Here is a 21,564-nt window from a genome sequence, read left to right on the forward strand (position 1 = left end):
AACCAAGTAAAATTTAGTTTTAAAATTTCATAAGGCTTATCAAATCGAAGCGAGAAATTTTTAAAAGAATTGTTTTATTTTATCTATTTTGCTTTTTAGATATTTTTATTCCATTTTCCTCACTATTTTATTATTGTTTTAATATATCTTTTTGTATATTTTTTATAATTGGGTTAGGTTTACATGGTACAGTAGAGTAATATTAATGTTCACTTTATAGACAAATTAATGCTGAACGTTTGTACAAAGCCCAATTCAAATATCAAGTAGTTTAACAATTTTTCTCCATTTTTAGGCAACCTCGTGTTGACTGTAGACAATATCTTTTTACTTTTCTTTTGTGCAAAATGCAAAATAATATTTCACATCCCATTATGTGTTTTACAATAAATAACGTAATAATGAAAATAACTAAATCTATTAAGTTACAATACAGGAAACTGTTTACCTAAAAATATATTTTGTTTATTTATAGTCAAACTATTCTCAGTTTATTATACAAATCTTCTTCAACTTGGTGTAATGGCATCTCTGTAAGGGTCCATTTCTGGCTTATCTAGACTTATTTTTACTACGTAGTCGTATAGTTAGTCCTTACTTACTTTAATTATTTACTTAACGTTAGCATTTCAAAGAGTGAAAATAGGTTTGTTGTAGCTTAAAAAAAATGGATTAACCTTTAACATCTGGCTACATATCCGCCTGGTGAATACCAACGCACCTATCCAATACAGGACAGGAGCTCGAGTGTAGCAGACCGTGGTGAGATTATCGACAATACCGACAAGTGGTGAGAAGTGATGTAGAATGTGCTATAAAACCAGAGCGTAGTGCTTCACTAGTTATCGTGCGTCCGTCGTACTATCTTTCTCGCCTGTCCTGAGCCGGGCCAGACACCGTCAGTTAGATTGCATTCTTGGAATTTGAACACACAGAATGTTGCTGCTAAAATAATAGACCACCCGAAAATTCTCGGATGCCTTCAGCATCGTGTGCTGGAATCTTTCGATTAGTTGTCCAGTCGGTTCGGGTAAGTTCTGTGCCCTGATCCTGGCTTGTCGCCTTCGAACCAAACCGAACCAAACCTGCCCGAACGAACCGTCCGAAACATGATGCAGCAGCGAAGATGAACGAGGCTCCTAACGATGTGGCATCCAGTGCGGTAGACTACGAAGATCTGATGGCACCATGGGCCTACAATGCGGCCGCCATCACCCTGTTCTGTATCGGTTTTTTTGGATTTTTTCTCAACCTTTTCGTAATTGCCCTAATGTCCAAGGATATGCAGGTGAGTGTGGAGTTTGTTGCGTATCGGTAGAAAACGTTGCTGAATGTTTATCGAGGAAATTGTGAAGTTGTTTAACACCACCACAGCATACAGATAAGAGCATTACCATGAAAGAACCATCCAAAGGAGAATGTGACACAGCAGGGTGAATCCATTTCCTGGTTGAAATGAATTCTGTCAACACATTTGACGAGACACTGCTGAAATGACATGTAGGAGGATATGTGTTTTACGGTCCCGTTTGCTTCGGTTACCCGCAGAAACTTTCCTCCCCCAATTGGCATGGAAATCTTTCATCGGTTGATAGCGAACGCATTTGATACGAAGATACGGACAGGCGGAATGATTTTGTGTGATTCGTTTTCTGCTTTTTTTGATGAAATGATTGCCCTATTTGTGCTAACGTGCGGTACACATCGCGGTCCTGTTTTTCTTCCCATTTCAGCTATGGACACCGATGAACATCATATTATTCAATTTGGTTTGCTCCGACTTTTCCGTGTCGATCATCGGCAACCCACTGACGCTTACGTCGGCCATCTCGCATCGCTGGATCTTCGGACGGACGCTGTGTGTGGCGTACGGGTTTTTCATGTCCCTGCTGGGTAATTCATTGTTTGCCATTTTAAATTGTTGAGTGAAATTAATAGCTTGATGCGTGACCTTCAACAAATATTATTTTAATCGTTGGAACATTCAAAGGTTTCTCAAACTTTCAACCGTTGACAAGCTATTTGACTATACAATTCTCTTGTCTTTGGTTTGATTGGTCTTGGTTTGATTCTTTTATCTTTGCCGTTAGTAGCACCCCAGCGCTATTCTTCTAAAATTGATTTTTTTTTTCGTTCTTTTTTTGTTTCATTTTTAGCAGACTTTTGTTCGGTTGTTTCCTGTTTAAGGAAACGTAAAACGAGCCGCTTCAACCAATCAAAAGCGAATGATTACTTTGAAAGAATGAACAGTTCCGTTTCATCTGCGTTGGTTGTCATACGATTTTTTTATGTTAAAATGAAATACACACTTTTCGTTCCGTTTCATGTTGGGATTATTGCTCTTTGCAGCATCTTGTTTTAAAGGCCACCTTTAACCTTTCCGTTGCACATCAATAATCAATAATCAAATCAGAAACCCTTGGAAAGAAGAGTGTAAGGTTCGCTACCCGTGAAAAGATCTCTTTTTTTGTCTCTTAATTTATTCCAAGCACCGCATGGAAGAAGCCAGAAATAAGGATCAGGAGAAGTTACACTTGAATCGTACGGCGATAATCACTTCGCCACGTTTTTTTATCCCATTTTTTATAACCGTGTCGACTGACAAGAACCTTTCGTTTTGTTGATCTTTCATAATTAATATAGATAGCATCTAAGATTTACTGGTAAATTTTATTCCACAATAAACCACACTAAAACATTCCCGTGACGGATGGTTCCAGCTTTCAGTTTGATCTGCAGATTAATAGCAAAGTGTTTCAAGTTTGTTTTGAAGTCTTCGACTCTGGTGAGGCTTTAAGGTGCGAGTGAGCATCCAAACGACGTCCACACGTTAAGAGGACAAGATACAAACACAGATTCAACCGAAAGTATTTACCCTAAAACGTGGGTTTACCAACGATGGTTTATGTGGAACTCGTTATGGTTTGCCTTTTCTCCGGCCGCCTAATATTACTAGCTGTCTTTACATGCTCATGTGATGGGCAGCAAAGTTCTACGAAACTTTCCCATTCTCGCCTAAAAACTGTGTGCTGACGAAGGATGAAAACGAGCTTTGTTCACCAAAAACAGCCTTTGGCACACTTATTCGATTTCGTAATGGAGAAATTGTGTTACGTTGTGACATTGGGACTCGCGTCCCTTTATTCAGTAAAGAAACAATGGCACATACTTAGTTTTGCTGAAGTTAGCTTCACGTTGGCAATGATAGGCGATAGTAAACTAGGAACATAAATCCATCAATACACAATACACGAATCTATTTAATCTGTTTGGTTCCGAATTGGATATAGAATGTTGGTAACGAGACGGAGAGGGGTTTTTGTTGGTGGTTTTGGAATTTGAATAGAACTTCTTCAACTGTGGTAAAGTTGTGGTAAATTTTATCAACATCTAAACCTTGTTTTCTTCTCAGAAAAAAATTATTTTAAGATACAAAGTAAGCCTTTTGTTTTGATTGGAAAATAACGAAAATAATGAAATTATCATAAAAGTTTGTAGTTGTAGACATTTACAGTTAATATTAGTAGAAATTGTAGAGAAAAAGATAATAAAAGTAAAAAAAAAGTTCAGGACTTTACAAATCTTTCAAAAGTGTTCTGCTGTTAAAGTAAAACATTGTAACATTGATAAAAAACAGAAATAAATTGCATAACGAAAAAGAGAAGGAAAAAACCATATCAAAATGATGCATTATCGATTTGCAAAGATAAATATCATCTATATAAATGGGAAAACATTTAATTTTGTTTTATGATTGTATAACTTTTCCCGTTCGCCCACAGTTTATGTTCATGAGCCATGAAACCATTACCCATTATTAATAATTATTATTAAAAGAAACCTCTCATAAACCTCAATGATTTTGATTATTGTTAGAATTCAAGCCAAGCTATAGGCGGAAAATAACAAAAACTGTCACAAGAAGAAAAATGTTGCAAATTATGTCACGTGGCACAGAAATTGAACGATGAGCATATTCCATTTCCCATTTACTTACTTCCGGTAGAGAAGATTCCTCGCGGAAGAAAGATTATTTTCTGAGCAGTATGCAAATCATTCTTTCATTGATGTATTTTCATTTCGTCTAGCCAGAACAATAATTCACAATTTGAAGCACGAGGCTGTAAGGGAATTTAAGGTCATAAATATTGCCAACAGCGAGATCTTCGTGAATCTGAAGGTGTTTACGTTTTAGCCCCAAAGGCCCCCATTCACCTGATCCTAGGGACATTCGTTGTGTAGAAAGTGTACTGTTTTGCCCGTTTTATGTTATTTCCATACCATTCTCACACTCCATTCGTACTTCAAAGTCAATTGTTTCTGGGGTCCGTCGTGGAAGAATATTGTAATTGCAGGTGACTCGGAAAGTTGTAAGCGTATCATGTTCGCCTGTTTTGCTTTTATGAGCCGTACCGGGTTTTTTTTATTCATTGCTTGGGGAATCATTTTCTTTGATATTTTTATCACTTGCCATTCCAGGAATAACCTCCATCACGACGCTTACCGTACTGTCGTACGAACGGTACTGTCTCATCAGTCGCCCATTTTCATCACGGAATTTGTCACGCAAAGGAGCGTTCCTGGCAATATTCTTCATCTGGGGCTACTCGTTTGCCTTAACCTCGCCGCCACTGTTCGGCTGGGGAGCGTACGTAGAGGAGGCAGCTAACATTAGGTGGGTACCAAACGGCATACCCGGGGCAGGACCGGTGTAAGTCAACCGTTGTGTCGGTCAGTGATGCGTAGTTGCTTGCATGCTTAGTTTCGTTTTGTGACTTAAGCTGTGCTTTAATAGCAGCAAGGGTGCAATTAATGGAGTGGAGGCTACTTGGAGTAGATGAGGTTGAAGATCAGAACATTTCACAGGGAAATAACATAAATTAGCTCGTCTGTCCAGGCAATGCGTAGGTATTTTTGAGTTTAATTATTCGTGGGACTTTAAGGACACTAGAATTAAGTAGTAAAGGAATACTGATGCCGTGAAGTAACATTCCCAACATGACGTGATACCGGATGGCATAATGAAATGTTTTAATGGATGGCATTTTACAGCAATGACAGTACGTCTGGACAATGCTTTTCCAACTAAAGGACGATGTTTATTTGTACTTGCTACAACACAACTTGTGTAATGGAGGCGCAAAGTCTCCGAAATACAAGAATCTACAACTTGTTCTACTACAATTATATTTAAATTCATCTAATAATGTTAGGATTTTTAGTTCATTGAACGAAAGATAATTTTGTGGAAAATCTAATCAATCTTATCGTAAGATTCTATTGAAAATCTAACTAATCGAATCTTTTCAATATAGAAGTGACTCGAAACGAATGCTACGTGCAGTTGGATATTCTCCAGGGAAATAATGTTTCTTGAAAGGACTGCAAGATTGATTGAAACGTACATGTCCTAGGAATGGGTTAGCTTGTCGAATGCAGTTTGTATACTATCTATCGAAAATTCCATCATACACGCACATATCGAACGATGCATTCACATTCTAGGTAATGGTGAAATTTTGATACTGACGTTGCTACAAAGCATTTGGGCTTTGGCATTAGAGTATCGTTCCATCTAGAAACAGGGCTTACGAGGGACCCAACAGCGTACCCGTTTCGGGGGAAATTGAGTACCTTTTGTCAAGGATATGCAGTGAGATTGGATTTATTTTATCTTCCACATTCGGCGGATCGTAATTACAAATGACGATGGGATCCTTTTGTTGTCGGTCATGATGATCGAAGCAGATTACTGGGTTTGGTTGCGGAACTATGTACATCCGTCGTCTGTCGAATATGTATAGTTAGTGTGTTTGTATTCGTACAACCGTTTTGAAAATCATCAGTATCAGTAAATCATCAGAAGACGTGCACGATGGTAATGTTAGTTGATGTTTCGCTGTGTATAGCGATTGGGCGATTTTTTTAAACATCTCTAAATAAGTAACGAGTATGCTGTTTGTTGTTGATATTTTATCCAGTTTGTATAACGTTCCTTACCCCGTCACTACATCCTTAGTAATTGTCGCGTTTGCGACAATTTTGCTAAATTTCCCAAAAAAAAGCTAACGCTGTAGCCTTATGAAATTTTCATATTTTTAGATTTTTTTTTATTTTTTATTAATTTTTTGTTCTTTTTTTAATTTAAAGCATTATTTGAGTGAAAAGAAACTAATTTCAACAAATTTGCATTATAATACATCAATTTATAAATTTTGCTAAATTTCCCAAAAAAAACTAAGGCTATATAGCCTTAGGAAATTTTTAAATTTCTAGATTTTTTTTATTTTTTAATTATGTTTTATTCTTTCTGAAAATACACGTATAGGGACTTTTCGAATTTTTTTATATAGTTTCGCAAAAAAAAAAATGTATTGGGTTCGCAAACGCTACAATTGCTAAGCGTTTAGTGACGAGGTTAGAAAATATTACCTAATTCAATAAAGTACTGGGCGCCTCCAGCCATATTTGTTCCAAAAAAATGGAAAATCTTCTACGGTTGTAAATCATTGGAGAAAAATTCTAATTATATTTTTGCATCATAACATGCATATATAATTTCTTTGTGAACAATATTTATACAAAAAAAATCTAAACATATCATTGTTTGTATAAATAATAAAATATTGCTGCATGTTGATGGACAGGAACAATACGTCAATATTATTCTATTCCAGCATCGGCAATGGGCGTTGGGCAACACAAATCTTCCATCTTATTTTTCCTATGAAATACACATGTTTTGTTTTGCTTTGTTTTTCATGCACGCCAAACGTTCAGCTGTTCGGTAAACTGGGAATCACAAACGAAAAACGCCACGACGTACATAATTTTTCTGTTCGTTTTTGGACTTGTCGTCCCGCTGATCGTAATTGTGTACAGTTACACCAACATCATCGTAAATATGCGAAAGGTAAGTTACGTGTACGCAAAAAGTCATGTGTTAAAATTGCATTCTAACCACAGCTCGAATGTAACCCATTTCATTTCCATGCTACAGAATTCGGCACGTGTGGGACGAATAAATCGTGCCGAGCAGCGCGTCACCTCCATGGTGGCGGTGATGATCGTTGCGTTTATGGTCGCGTGGACACCGTACGCCATCTTTGCGCTGATCGAACAGTTCGGGCCGCCGGAGCTGATTGGTCCCGGGTTGGCAGTGTTGCCAGCGCTCATCGCCAAATCGAGCATCTGCTACAACCCGATCATTTACGTCGGCATGAACACACAGTTCCGGGCAGCGTTTACCCGGGTGCGGAACAAGGGAGGTATGCAAATGGCGGACCAAAATACCACCACCATGCAGCGGGAGCTCACCAAGAGCAGCCGTGATATGGTGGAGTGTAGTTTCGATTTCTGTCGTAAGAAAAATCGCTTCAAAATTAGCCTAGTGAAGCCGACCGCACCGTTGTCGGTGGTGGACGTGTCGAGCACCTCGCATCCAGACAAGGGAACGAGCCGTTCACCGCTGGACCAAACGGTGCTGAACGAGATGAACGATGATGGTGCACGCGAACGTAGCGGTGGCTATGCCGGCACCCGGTTCGTGCGTCCAGACTTTGAACTATCTGTGATTAATAGTGGAAAATCGATACTGATAAAATCGAAGAATTTTCGGTCCAATTTACTATAGAAAGCGTGCACGTGATAAGAGTAAATCAGTGAAGTAAGTAAGTATAATGGTTTTGTTTTGTTTTGATTTTATTAGTGAGTTAGTTTAGGGTGAGTAGATTCAATGAATATCCGTCTGCACAATGGACCAATTCGAATCGGAACGTCATGCAGGAGATGTACTCGACAGTTGATTGTTGATTTTTCCATCGCTCGCTAAAAGCATGAGCCCACTTTTAGTGAGCGATGGAGGTGTTTAATTTATTATATCCTCTTATATCAGTTCGATTAATACGAAACGTAAATGTGTGAAAATCAATGCAATTGTAACAGCAACGAGCTTTTGGAATAGACACTCAAAAACACGAGATGGCACTATACTTCAACCCACCAAACATGACCGTAAACAGAGAGAATGTTGAATGTTATAGTTGAGGTAATTAGAAGAAGCGGTATTTCTTACAAATACTGTTGAGATTTAAGCAAATGTTCATATTTTAATCAAAGATGAGGAGGGAGAAAGAAAACAAAAACAAGTGCGATCCCTTCCTGTGGCAAAGATTCCATTCAAATTGGCCTATGAATGTGACGATAATTTCGTTGTCACACATCTTGAATGTGATCCAAACGAGTCGATTGCATTGAAAATTGTTAGCTGCAGGAACGAATAAATATATATTTATTTTGCATGTAAGAAGAGAAGAATTACACGTTAAACATGGAATAAAAAATGTCATGAACAAGTTCGGAATAAATGTAATTGATTGAATTTTAAATGAATTGTAATGATTCAATCGTTAGTAAGTAATATTTTTCGAATCGGACAAATAAATAATGTAGTTGAATCAACAAATCATATTTGGTCGATGTTTGTGTTCGAAATTTTAAGAATTAAATTGAAACATTATCATAAGTTTATTATTACTAAAGTAACGAAGTTTTAACCAATTTGGCCATCATTTGTTATAATTGTCTTGAGTGTCTTTGTGCAGTAAATCTTACAACATTTACTATTGATCGTTTGAGAAACGTTTCCTTTCATTGTAGTTCTTAGAATCGTTTCAAAAGGTGCTAAATCGTGTTTGGCAATGATGAAACAATAACGTGAGCTGTGGTTATGAACCTGGTAAAATAATCCTTTCACTCTTCTGAACGGATCGAAGCAAAACGGAACGACACAAAGGTAAGTAGACCGGAGAATAAATTCCATGGAATACGTCTGAAATGGTGTAGGAGAAATGAAGGTGGTAAAGAGTACACTAATGCCGGTAGTGTGGCTTCCAATTCGTTTCATGGTTTGTGGCAGTTATTTTTGTAAGCATCTCACACAATTGAGCTAACCTTTTGACGTGGTGGGATGGAAGAAGGTGCCCCAGATACACCACCGTTGCATAAAATAGCGGGTCGGTGTACTTTTATTACTGGAAATGTATTACGCCTAACCGATAAAAGCCACGTGCATTTCGCTCACGTGCCGATATGAGATTGAATGTTGAAGTTAAATATTTTACGACCTTTTTGCGATGTACACAGAGAACTTGAAAATGATTGAAACTTTTACTTCCTCCACAACAGGTTAGTGGCGAGAAGCGACGAGGAAGCCATCTTGCCACGATACAAAGCATTGCATAACGTTAGGCGCTTATTGATGTTTGCCTACAGTTGTTGACACATTATTGTAATATACATTACGGTTTGATAGTTTTTTTTCGTAGAATAAACTAATTTTATTGTATTGTGCTTTGTATCATTGATCTCTTTAATTAATAATTTTTATAGTTTTCCATCTTTCTTTTTTTACAATCATTAAATGAATCTAAATAAATGTAGATATTCACTCCTACATACTCCTATATGTGGAGTTCATAATTTAAACAAAATTTAGACTGCAGTTTTCCGGTTTTTTCCACAAGGGCTCTAACTTACCAGATAATCTGTGCGCAAAAGGAAATTTAACATATCTTCATGCAAGCAATATAAAAATAATTAGAAGAAAATTTTTGTGGTAATATGTAATCTAGATAGTAATCCTCTCCCTACCAGCGTTACGTAATTTTCGACTGATCCCTTATTATATTTCCTTTTCTTCTTTCTAATTTTAACAGGATATAAATTTTAAACTTACATTTGGTCATTCAGAGAACACACTTTCTAGTAAAAATTGTGAAAAATTTAGAAAAAACTGAATCAATTTTTTTTGGTTTATGGACAAGTTTCCGTGTATTATTACTATCGAAATGTTCTATCAAACATATGAAATATTACATACTTTAGCTTATAAATTCCGCACCATTCCATACTTGTCTTGTGCAAGTTCTTTAGCAACTTGCATCCACCTGAATTAAACTCTCGAATGATCCAATGCATGCGGCTTGTTCGGTCAAAAAACCAGTTCGTATCGCGTTTGCATCGCACATGGTGCGAGCTCAATGCTCATACTACGCCACCAACCAACACCGGCATACACACGTTCTCGGCGATTCCGCTTGGTAAGACGCTCGACCCGTTCCGATCAAAGATTGTCGTCCACTGTGAAGGATCTGGCATCGGGTGTGCTGGTAGGTCAGGATCATCGACGTTTTGCAGCCCTGTCCATCGCAACATAAACCGGCACAGCACCCCATTAGCGCAATGGAGTGAGTCAACCGGTATCGGGTGGATTGGCTTAATGTCGGTTCACCGTAGCCTTTTCGTACGTGATTATGCGTTCCCCCGCTGGTTTGCTGTCGGATATCTGTTGCATTCGATGCACACCGTAATCATGGTCGAAGTGACGCTGGTCGGTGGTTAGATTTCGATAGATAGCAACGTTGGTGGGTTTGAAAATTATGAATGCGGTAATGCGTAACCCGCCAAGTGATGCATTAGCAGTATCAACATTGCACACGTGATGCTGTACGGTTCGTTCTTATGCTTCTGGTGCCCGCAAAACACTCTTCAGATATGACTCTCATTACGGACCATACTGATACAGTACGACAGCAGGATTGAGTCTTGAGCAATGTGCAACATAAATGTTAGTCATCTCCGGTGCGTTATCCTACTGTGAGATCTGGTGGAAGCAAATAAAAAAACAAATCTCCCAAAACCCCACGCAGTGGTGCAAAAAAAACACCCTAAACACAGCACGACTTTAGCAAGCTGGTCTGCAAAACATTTCGGAAAACAGTTTTTACTCGTTTTACTCTTTACATTGTGGATGATACCGGCGTAAGGTGGACGAGCGGGCCATGTTTATAGTCCATATGTACCGCAAGCTAAATGGGCAACATGTCCAAACAGTTGGTTAATAGCAGGGAGGGAACTAAAGAAAAAAAAACCGAAAAACCAAATCTACACTCACAGATTATCCCACCCCCAAAACTGGCGGGTGTTTTTTCCCTGTCCACCGTATGTATGTATTTACTCGCTTGTCAAACACACCGTGCAGGAAACACTTGCTTTGCGCTAATGATTAGAACATACGTCTGGTGCTTATTACACCACACAGGTATCGTTAAACTTTATTATAATCTTTCAATTAAACTTTACTAAAGAAACATTGCGATAGAATAGAAGCAAATATTACACTTGTTTTCCTAAACCAATCAGGAAGGAATGTAAGGTTTCGAGTACGTTCTGTATTTACCGCATAATTTCTATTGCTGGTAGAAATGTGAAAGTAAACAATTTGTGGCCAGCTGGCTGGGTGTTGCTTGATTCTGATGGATGAGAAACGAGATGGTGTCATGGGTGTCAGATGTTGATCATGTGTATGTACACACCACAAAAATACAGCTTGCATCGGCTTTACTTTTCACCGTCTGCTTTTTTGTGCATGTTGTTCTATGCCTTCTTTTGTGAGTTTTATTTTTTTAGTAAAAGACATGTGTCGGAGGCAGATTTGTTGTCATTTTGATGATTGATTGAAAATGGAATGTTTGAGAATTTTTTAAAATTTCCTCTATCAGAACCTGGAACGTTGTGTTGCGATGAAGGTGTAACAAATTGTATTGTAATCTTCAAAGCTTTTTTTTAAATCAAGGATTTATCTAAACATTTACCTTATTAAAATCATTTAATCACGTAATTAAATTTGCCATAAAGCCGAATCCCTTAACATGATTTATCAAACGTCACATTACAAAAAATCATCACCCATACGAAAATTGACCTCACCAGACAAAAGCTTAGGAAACGTTGAACATTATTATGACCGGCTTAGTTAGTTTTATCATGCACGCTAATGAGTACTGTCAAGTGCAACAGCACACCATGAGCATCTAGATTGTGTAACCTGGACAAACATGCGCCCATGTTTCGGTGTTTGTTTCTCGGGAAAGGATTTTACGACTTAACAGGAGCATACTTTTAATAAAGACAGTATGTGTTAGCGACACCACCACCACCACCCCCTCGGTAGGTAGGTGTAACGATCTCATAAAAGTAATGAAGACAAATAAAAGCACCGAGCTGCAAAAATTTTCCCGCCCGTCCATTTGGTGCACGTGTTTTGCCGCTGTACGGTAGTGTGTATGCGGTGTGGCCGGGTTTATGTGGTAACCGACCGCATTAGATTGCAGGCAAATTAAGTGTGTTGTCGTGCCCTTTCGAAAAGGAGGTTTTTTTTGCTTTGTACGATACTGTTACTGTTTAAAATGATGGTACAAGAATATGAATCTTGTTTAGTGGTTGTTGAAACATTTACAAACCGCTAGATGTTGAAATTCATTGCGAGAATAGACGGAACGGGCGGAAAAATCCAAGCAAACGATAAATGGAAAATAAGATTTGCGTTTGCAGAGCACAGAATTGTGGTTTTCTTTGTATGCTGTACCATATAAAAAAATGCATCAGCCCTACAACGACTATCGATTATATTGCAGTTGTTGCATCCAAAGCGAATCATAAGAATTTACACGATTTTCATGTTGCATTGGCTCGACGATTTACTGGGGTCATCATAATAAAACTAATCTAGAAGGAAATTGAACTACGATTGTTGGTGCTTGACAGCTAAGGAACGTGTTAAAAAAAGAAAAAAAACATAAAATTTTCTGATAACTGATAATTGATTTGATAATTGTTGTAAACTCAAAACCTTTAGGAAAAAAAAGAAAACAGTAAAGAGAAAAAGGAATAAAAAAGGAAAAAAAATTAAGAAGAGAAGAAAGAAAAAATAAAAAAGGTATTCGATTGTACTAAAAAGACAAAAGAAACTTCAAACACACGTAAGTGTTATCAAGACTCGTCAGAAAATTGTAAAACAAATAAAGAAAACAACAAAAAAACATGATCAAGCTTGATCGTACCATACAATTGAAAGAATTAATATTTAACAACGCAATGTCAACGAAGTTCGCAAAAGCACGCACCGAAGCAACAAAACAACAAGTAATTAAGTAAGCCTCCAAATGGGCTGGGGGGTGAAATGATGTCATTTCCTCCTCCCGAAATCTATTTACCCTTGCCCCCGTTTGCTCACCGCCTGTAAGCCCCCCAATATTCAGCAGCTTTATTCACGGTCGATTGAACCCAGCCAAACCGGCCCGGCTATCATTCACCAAGCCCAAGACGAATTTATGTATTTTTCTTCCCATCTAATCGCTTAAGATGCAGCCGGAAAAAGCTTTTGCTCGTGCCCTTCTCCGTTCAAGCTCTTTCTCTTAATCCCACTCGTTCGGCACACACATACTTTCCCCTTTATCCGATATTCCCTTGCTCGAGTTCTGCTGACAGGCTTGTGCCCGTGATTAAGCGTTAATATAAAAAAACACACACAGCTACACCTCCAGCAGGCAGGTTTTTGGTGCGTTTCTATGCGCTTTTGTTTTGCTGTTTTGGACCACTTTCGACCCCGTAGGGTACGCGCACGTGTCTTCCGCGACAACGATCAACCCCATTCGATCGGTACCGCTTCCTGTAGCGCGGTAAAAGGTTGATTAAGGGGGGAGGGGGGGGGGGGGAGAGGGATGAAAAGGGCGTGTGTGTGTGTGTGACGCTGAGCATGCAAAGCGCATACGGCGTACGCATAGTCTATGCGTGCTCATACGCACCTTCCCCAACGGTCAGTGATCGGCAGCATGCTCAGACACTATCATCATCATCATCATCATCATCATCAACACCAACATCATCGTGATCATCATTTGCATTCGGACGGCCTTCCCTTCTCCGATCCGGTCACCTGTGCCGTGGCCTGTTCCTCCCTCCTCCTCTTTCCTCCCCTCCTTTCCTCCCTCCAATTCCATCGTGCTACCGTGAACCTCAGACGCAACAAACCCGTCGTGCGCTTTCAGTTTCGATCGTACCGCGGCCGATTGCGGACGTTGCTGCTTTCTGTTTCACCTTTGCACAGTACCACTTTCGAATCCACTCACTAGCCTTTATCCTGTGCTATTATTTTCGAGTTTATCCATCGAATCGTCTACCAAACCTCCAGTGAAGTACGTGGCGCCAAACAGCAACCAAAAATTGGTTCAAAAATTATATTTAAATCCTTCCCCGTGACAGCCATTTGTCGTTTAAATTTGGCACCGTAAGTGATGGAAAATGTTTTTTTTAATGTGTTTTTTTTCTGTGTTTGTGTTTTTCGCTTTTGCACCCTGTAGAGTTGTGATCATTAACGGATTTATTTATTTAAATAGAATTTATTTAAACCACATTTAAGATAAACAATTCTCTGCTCACAACCCACCCTCGTTCGCATCGTAACCGTTCACACTCCTTAATCTGTGCAAAAGCTCGCCAGCTCTTAAGCAACCGGGGTAAATCCAACCTAACCGATCGATACGTTCCAAATGTTCGCAAATTCGCTTTAGTGACCGAAACGTTTGCCATGCTTCTTGCTAGTGTTGGAGTCAACGCCAACGTAAGTTGTTCGAGCCCTTGCAAGCAGCAGGCGAACAGTGATAGAGCCGAAGACAAAACACGGGGTACCCCGCCGGAAGTGTGATCGTTTGGGGAAAGTGACCGATAGCCAAGAGTCAAAGTTGGCGCACACCAATAGCTGATCGTGCACGTGCCTTTTTGTGTTCGTATAGGTGTTTCTTTGTGTGTAAGTGAATGTGCACATGCACGATCACACGATCCGGTGTGTAAGGGTTGAATCGTGAAACAAAAACGGGATGAAGTGGAAATGATAGTAATAATATGATTTGTAACAAAAGAAAACCGGAACCCAACCACCAACCCCAACCGGAACATCTGACAGGGTGTCACCATTAACTGTCCCGAAGCTGTTTGTACAACATGGTTTACATTTTTGGGTTTTCGTTTTTTCCATTTTTTGAATGCATGTGTGTCTGTGTGTGTGTGTGCGAATGTAAAACATATTTGGTAACTGTTTTTCCACTGCTTGATCTCCCGGTTTCTTGCGTGCGTTACCCCCTTTTTCGTCCGGTTGCTACAAGCGTCCCCCAGCAATGCTCAGGTTGTGTGGTGTGAATTGATTGTGTCGTGTGAGAAGCTTGCTGCAGAAGCAAAAGAAAAGCAAGGAGAAAAAAAATTAGATATATTGGCCTGCGGGTTTGCGGATTTTGCATTAGGAGTTCCCCCCCCTTACAAAGATCTTCCGATCACGCAGAAAACTCTCACTTTCGTTAGCTTTTCAGCACAACGGTTCCGCGCATTGGTTCGGTTTGGTGGTTTGTTTGTTTTGTGATTTGCTTGCCGGTTACTACCACTACTACTGCTGCTACTACTGCTGCTGCTGCCGTTGCTGTAGTGGTAAACCGGAACGTGGTGTACGCGGATTTCTGCCCGGGTGGCATAAGAAATTGAAGGAATCGAACAAACGACACCAACGAACGCGTCACAAAGTTGCGGTTTCCGCCGTGGATAACGGGGCAAGGAGATTTAACGCCTTCCGTCCCGTAGTCGGACCACCGCTTCTGGTGCAAACCGTACTGAGCGCAAGTCGGCGCGTCGGCATCGTCACGCGTCGAGCGCTTTGTTGACCACAATCAATTGACATGTAAGTACGTTTAATGGTAGTTGTTTCTTTCTTTTTTTTTTGCTGTTCACAAGTGACCTGATCGAGGTGGTCAAGCTTTTAGGCGCCAGGCCGTGTACTATTGTAAAGGAACCATTCTGTCCATTATGTTTTCCGAGATGGGTATGGTTGGGATGGAAGGTGGTTTATTTTTGGGGTGTATGATGAGTATGTTGGGATGCGCGTTCGCCGGTAGCCTAGGGGTGAGAGTTACACACATTATGGGATGGCGTTATTTAATCTTTCATCATCATCATCATCATCGTCCGACACAACCCTGTAACCGTGTCACGTCTCTCCTCTCATTCTTCTCCCCGGTGGGGGGAGGGGGGGGGGTGTTCATCGCGATTGGTGCGGTGAGGCCATTGAGCTTTTGGCTTCGTTGAGCTGAGGGTGGACCACACAATGCCACCATGCGCTCTTGCGTCTTGCTTGTTGCGGATGAGCTTTTCTGTGCATGGGTTTTGTCCCACTGCCTGAGTGTTGTGTAATTGCATGCATGCACACTTTTCACGGCGTACATATGCCAGTACCCGCACACCTTTCTCCCTGCTTCATGTCCCATCCCACCCGCTGAACCATAAACCATCTCTTGCATCTTTTCGTATCGAATCTTTGCAACGGTAGCTCGGCAACCGTTCGTGGGGCCAACGAATGGCACAGTTTGTGTACCATGACGGTGGCCACAGCAAAAAAAAAATGGCGTGGAAATCCCCAATCCCTCCCCACCCAAGCAAATAAAGAAAATCAACCCAAAGCGTCAATGCGCTTACGGGTTTTGCTCCAACATTTTTAAGGTGGTTTTTGATTGATTTCGGCACATTTGGCACTAGTTCGATCGGGTGTGTATCTGTGCGTATTTTCTTTCTTTTCTTTTACTGTCCCGGAATTGTTGCTGTTTGAATTGGGATCACTTTGTTGTGGTTGTTTTCGCTTTTGTACCCATCTTATGAAGTAGTCGAAAATGTGATCAATCGTAAAACCGAAAGAAAACAACATTGTGAGTAAATACACCTGATGGAATACCTACGATGGAACCGTACCGATTTTAAAGCGATTCCATTCGGTCAGAGGGAATGGTATTACGCAATGAAATGTATTAATGGCGTTTTTCTTCTTTGGTCTTCACTGTGTAAATGACGTGCGAAAGTTGACGATGGGTGGGTTGGGGTTTTTTGTGCAAAAAAACAAAAAAAAAAAATTAAATCAAACAGAACATTTTGCTACTTCTGTACTGGGTGTACGACAAGAAAAGATTCCTTTTTTTTGCTTTCCCGTAAAGTGGGAAATTGCGTAGGAAATCATATTTTCACCTTCACGAAAGGGTTACTATTTGTTTTGGGTTGTGGGTGCATTACAACTTGTTGGAGCTTTTTTTCTGTAGAAGAAGAACTTCTCGAACATAAGTTGTAGGTTTGTCGGTTAATGTGCAGTTAACTTGTATGGATTTCGATTTTTGTAAAAAAAAATAAAACAAAAAAAAAATTTTCAAACATGTTCTTGTGTCTTCAACCTTCAGACACTTTCGATGCATATTTAAGTTTTGTCTTTATACTTCAAACTTTTCTTAAGATTATATGCTTTGAGAAACTTTTTTAATTAAAATTTTAAGGAACTTCCCACTTCGTTACCTTTCAGATGTTTTTTTTCAAGTTGAGTTAAATTCGATTCACAATTTTAGATAACAAAATTGTTTTTTGAAGATGAAGCTCCGAATATTTAAAAATAGAATTAAATTAATCATCGAAAACATCTATTTGTAAAAGAATTTCATTTTCCAACAGACAGATCAAGTGGTTTATTGATTCTTTAGAAATTGAGTTCGGGATATGTTCAAGCAGTTGCGAATTCCATTCCGAAGCTCAAGAAATATGGAAAGATGCTCTAGGACGTCTACCTTATCGCATTCCAGTTCATCTTGAAAAGAACCCAGTTCATCTTGAAAAGAACTCAAACTTTACCACTTGAACCTAACAACAAAAAAACAGCACAAATGTTTAAAATGACACAACACAGAAGAAATGTCCCAATGCTAGGAAACACAAATTCTGTGTTCGGAAATTGTGTGGTCGGTTCCATCCAATTACCCAATTGCTGTAGGTGGATGAGTTTGCATCCTTCACACACTATACTGCAATTGTTTAAAATGCGACCAGCGTATCAAAACGTCACCCATCCGTCAACACCTAAAATGGGACAGCCATCTTTGTCCCCGTTGGGACGAGGTGAAACGTGCAAAAATCTAATTTGGATTTAATTGCACATTTCCCACCGGGGGGTTGGGGAGGGTAAGGTTTCGGAAACACTTTGAAAAGGTTTTATAAATTGTGGTTGTGTGCTTTTTTTAAGCTATTGTTGCCCTGTAAACACACTCTGACCGGCGACGAGTGTTATGTTGTATTTTCTGTTTTTTCATTGTCTCCGCAACGGTTTAGGGAGTGTTTGGTGCAATTAATAAACTTCCAACACCAAATAGAGATTTATCGTTACCGGGGATTGAAGGTTACTTCCTTCACAATTGTCAGAGATAATCGATGCGGTGCTTTATCCTTAAACGCATAACCATTCCGTGTCGGCCCATCAGCGCATAACCGATTTTAACGCATCCGACCAGAAGGATAAACAAATCATTTAATTTTAAAACCAAACCCCCGTTTCGCATACCAACCACGGTGCATTTTACTACGCAAGGGTGAGAAATGGTTTGGTGGTAAAAGTAGGAAGATAGAGAAAGAAGCAAAAACTAGACAAAACCACCCGTCGGGGTCGTAACTTGAAACTGGAAATGGTTCGTACGTTGCTGCCCGCTTAGTTTAACATATTTCGATTCATATCCAACAACCAATCGTTACGGATGGGTCGGAAGAAACGTTGGCATGCGTGATTCGATTAGAAATTGAATGTCATCCTGTAGGCGTCGGCCTTTGGTCAGTTTGGTGGTTGAATTCATGTTTGATGGAAGAGGAGAAAAAAAAATGCAGATAATGGCGCAGCTTTCTCTATTCAAAACAGACGATCTTGTAACGCGTGTTGTCGAAGGGATTTTTATACAAAAAAAGGTTTTTCTTAAAACAAAATAGCTCTTTCCATAAATGCAGTTCCTGAATTTATGGCTGGCTTGATTGATCGTCCAAAAATGTAATTTGGTCAGCATTCAAGACTGTCCGGTCTTTTTTGTCTCAATACTCTACAAGCCATTAATTACGAAACATTTTTAAATTATTAATTACCGATTCGTTTCAATAACAATTTCCAGTTTGAAAGACCACCTTATCAACTTGGTAGCTTATATAATATATAGCAGTAAGTTAACCGGTGAGTCACATCACCGAAGGATACGCATATCCAAACTAAAACCCTCCAAAAAAAACAGCAAAAGCCGATAGAACGCTGGTAGCTTTTTTGAGGGTGAAAATGCAAAATAATTGCGTGGGAACAAAATGTCGTACGCACCGTGTCGCATAAAAGGTGTGTCGCGAAACAAGAAGAAGAAGGACGAAAACATAATAAAAAAAAACCCGCTCAAAGAAGTGATCTTCGCAACCCTCAAGGTCGTTCCACCGGTGGCGGCTGTACAGAAACAAAACAAAGAAGCTTGCAAATAAAATAAAATACAAACAAACAAAACCCAAACAAAAAAAAAACACAAGCAAATCGACACACACCGAAATACCCGAACGAGGAAAAGCACACCGGCCGCTGCTCACATTCAGGTCAAGGATAAACACAAGCACCACATGATCTGGTGCTCCACTCGTTTGCTCACACTCGGAGCTTTTACTTCCTCCCCCTTCTCCGGGGTAACTTCTGCCACCCTCTTCCCCTTCGCTTCTCCCTTTCTACCTGCCCTCCCCCTCCCCTTCATACGCCACTTAACTTCGTTCCCGTTTAACCACTTATCTCCGCATCTTATGCTCCTTTCTTTCATCCGGGCGTATGAAATTAAGCGCACTACAGCAAAATGGCTCGCAGCGACGACGAAATTGTTTCATCGCTGTCTCGTCATCCCGGCCGAGTCAGTCATACGCGTTGCGTAATGTTTCATAGTCTCATTCGCAAGTACATTACCTGCGTATGGATGTCTGTTTTTTTTGTTGTTGGCTGTATGAATTTCAATGCAAAAAGTAACCTTTTTTTTGTCTTCTAAAAACCGTGCCATCTCGTCTTCGGGATGGGATGAGCTTGGTAGGGCACAGTGTCACGGTGTCTCGGTGTCACAATGTAACACGGTTGTGATGTGATGTTTGTGTAGAGGGTTTTTTTTTTAATTTGCAAATGAAGCATTTTTAGATTATTATGTGTGGGTCATGGTGAGGTTTTTTATATGTGTTACATAAATTTTCCCTCACAAACCAATTGCAGACAATGGCGCATCGTGTCTACGTCCATTGACTGTTCTTGGCGACGTACAGCATCCATCTGGAGGTGTTATTTACGGTGGTAGCATATTTCAAGGTGATACTCAAATACCTTTTTGGGCAGGATAAAACCATGACTCATTCCAGGGTTTCAGCAGAGCAGCATATTTAAAGTGGGAATTTAATTAAAAATTAAATTATATCCTTTTGGTTCCTAGACTGTCTGCTGTTGAAATTAAATTTATGTCATTTTATTATTTTTTGACAGATTTTTTATGTTTTAAATTTTCTTTACAAGGGTTCTTTGCTGCTGAGTTGAGAGTCAATTCTGCTAAATTGATAATTTGCCGATAGAACAAAACAACCTTTCGTTGAACCTGACAGTTCATACCTTCGAAAACCTTGTAAATGTACATTTTAAAACATTTACATCTGTGCCGAATAGAGTAATTTTAAAACTTTAATTCGTTCAGTTTGTATTGCCATTACACAAAGAATCAAAATGGAGTAGAATGGAGTAAAAGCTTTCAGCAGTACAGTAACAAAACGCAACTTGTTTTATTTACAATCTCATTTAAAAAAAAACCAACAATTCTTACCTAACCTTCACGCGTGACATGGTGAATGGGAAAAATCTGCAACGTTCTAGGAACCAACAATTCTCCCGTCTCCAGCTACATTATTGCCATTGCCAAACTCGTATTTCTGCTTTAAGATGTACCACCCAATTCTTGCAGTTGCTGGTAAAGTGCAACCATGTACCTTCACTTAAACTTCTTCGGTTTTGTTCGAAACCGAATACGTGGGGGGTGAGGGCTACATGATGCACTACGCGTAATCAATCGATACGAGTACATTAACCTGTTCCGGATAGCCTTGAGACAAGGTCAAACGGGTCTGATACTCGTGGACATTTTAAAAACCAGATGCGCATCACACACGACCATTAAACGTTCATTTTCCTTGTTGTACCAAATGGTGCCCGAAACAATTTTCAGGAAATAAGGAAGTAGGAAATAATTCATTAAAAATAGTTTCTTTTAAAATCAAGCGAACGTGTTGGTATTTGCTGATAGAAGTAAAGTTTGTGATAAAAATTATTCAAAGAGAAAAAAAAAACATTTTTGCAAACATTCTGTGTTTTGATAATAATAAAAAACTGATAAAATGACATGCGATGGGAGAATCCTTTTTTTCTCACTTCATATTTGTTTTATGCGCCCTTGTACAAACATTTGTACAGGCTTTATCCACAGGCATTTATTTTTACTTTTCATTTCCGTGTACTGCGAAAAAAAACACATACAAAAAAACTATGACAAGGCAACGGGGATTTTCAACCATCCAGCATCCTTTCGCGTCCCTACGCCAAAAAGTGCATAGTTGGTGCTTTTATCATACGAAATCCTGCAGCATCAACTTTACGCTCGGTTTACGCCTCTCTTTTTGTACATACGTGAAGAGGCGCCTTTAAACGTCACCATTTTGTTAGCTTCCCCTGCTAACTAACGGGCCAAAAGTGTCCGGCAACTCAAAGGATCCATCAGACCACAAGCTCACTCGGTGGTATGCTACAATGTGCACGAAATTAGAATTTCACGGTCAGATGTGGCTTTGGCTTTC

The 21,564-nt window shown here is 39.6% G+C and overlaps 2 protein-coding genes across 5 annotated transcripts in view; both read left to right on the top strand.

The window, feature by feature from the left end:
- Positions 1-642: 642 nt before the first annotated feature.
- On the top strand, positions 643-8,475 carry LOC125775044 (vertebrate ancient opsin-like). The gene is made up of 5 exons (XM_049445479.1): positions 643-1,288; positions 1,734-1,893; positions 4,480-4,675; positions 6,781-6,913; positions 7,001-8,475. The coding sequence occupies exons 1-5, from the start codon at positions 1,127-1,129 to the stop codon at positions 7,631-7,633; spliced, it is 1,284 nt and encodes a 427-aa protein (XP_049301436.1). The 5' UTR covers positions 643-1,126; the 3' UTR covers positions 7,634-8,475.
- A 5,080-nt stretch (positions 8,476-13,555) lies between these two features.
- LOC125765738 (UDP-glucosyltransferase 2) overlaps positions 13,556-21,564 on the top strand; it is a 30,224-nt gene continuing 22,215 nt past the window's right edge. The window contains exons 1-2 of one of the 4 annotated variants that reach the window (XM_049431174.1): positions 13,556-14,128; positions 15,196-15,565. The gene's annotated coding sequence lies outside the window, so the exon portion shown is untranslated. Of the gene's footprint in view, positions 14,129-14,260; positions 15,566-21,564 lie in introns of those variants that run through there. The other 3 variants (XM_049431173.1, XM_049431175.1, XM_049431172.1) reach the window with 3 other exon arrangements.

This window comes from Anopheles funestus, chromosome 2RL, assembly GCF_943734845.2.
Source record: "Anopheles funestus chromosome 2RL, idAnoFuneDA-416_04, whole genome shotgun sequence".
NCBI classification, from domain to species: domain Eukaryota; kingdom Metazoa; phylum Arthropoda; class Insecta; order Diptera; family Culicidae; genus Anopheles; species Anopheles funestus.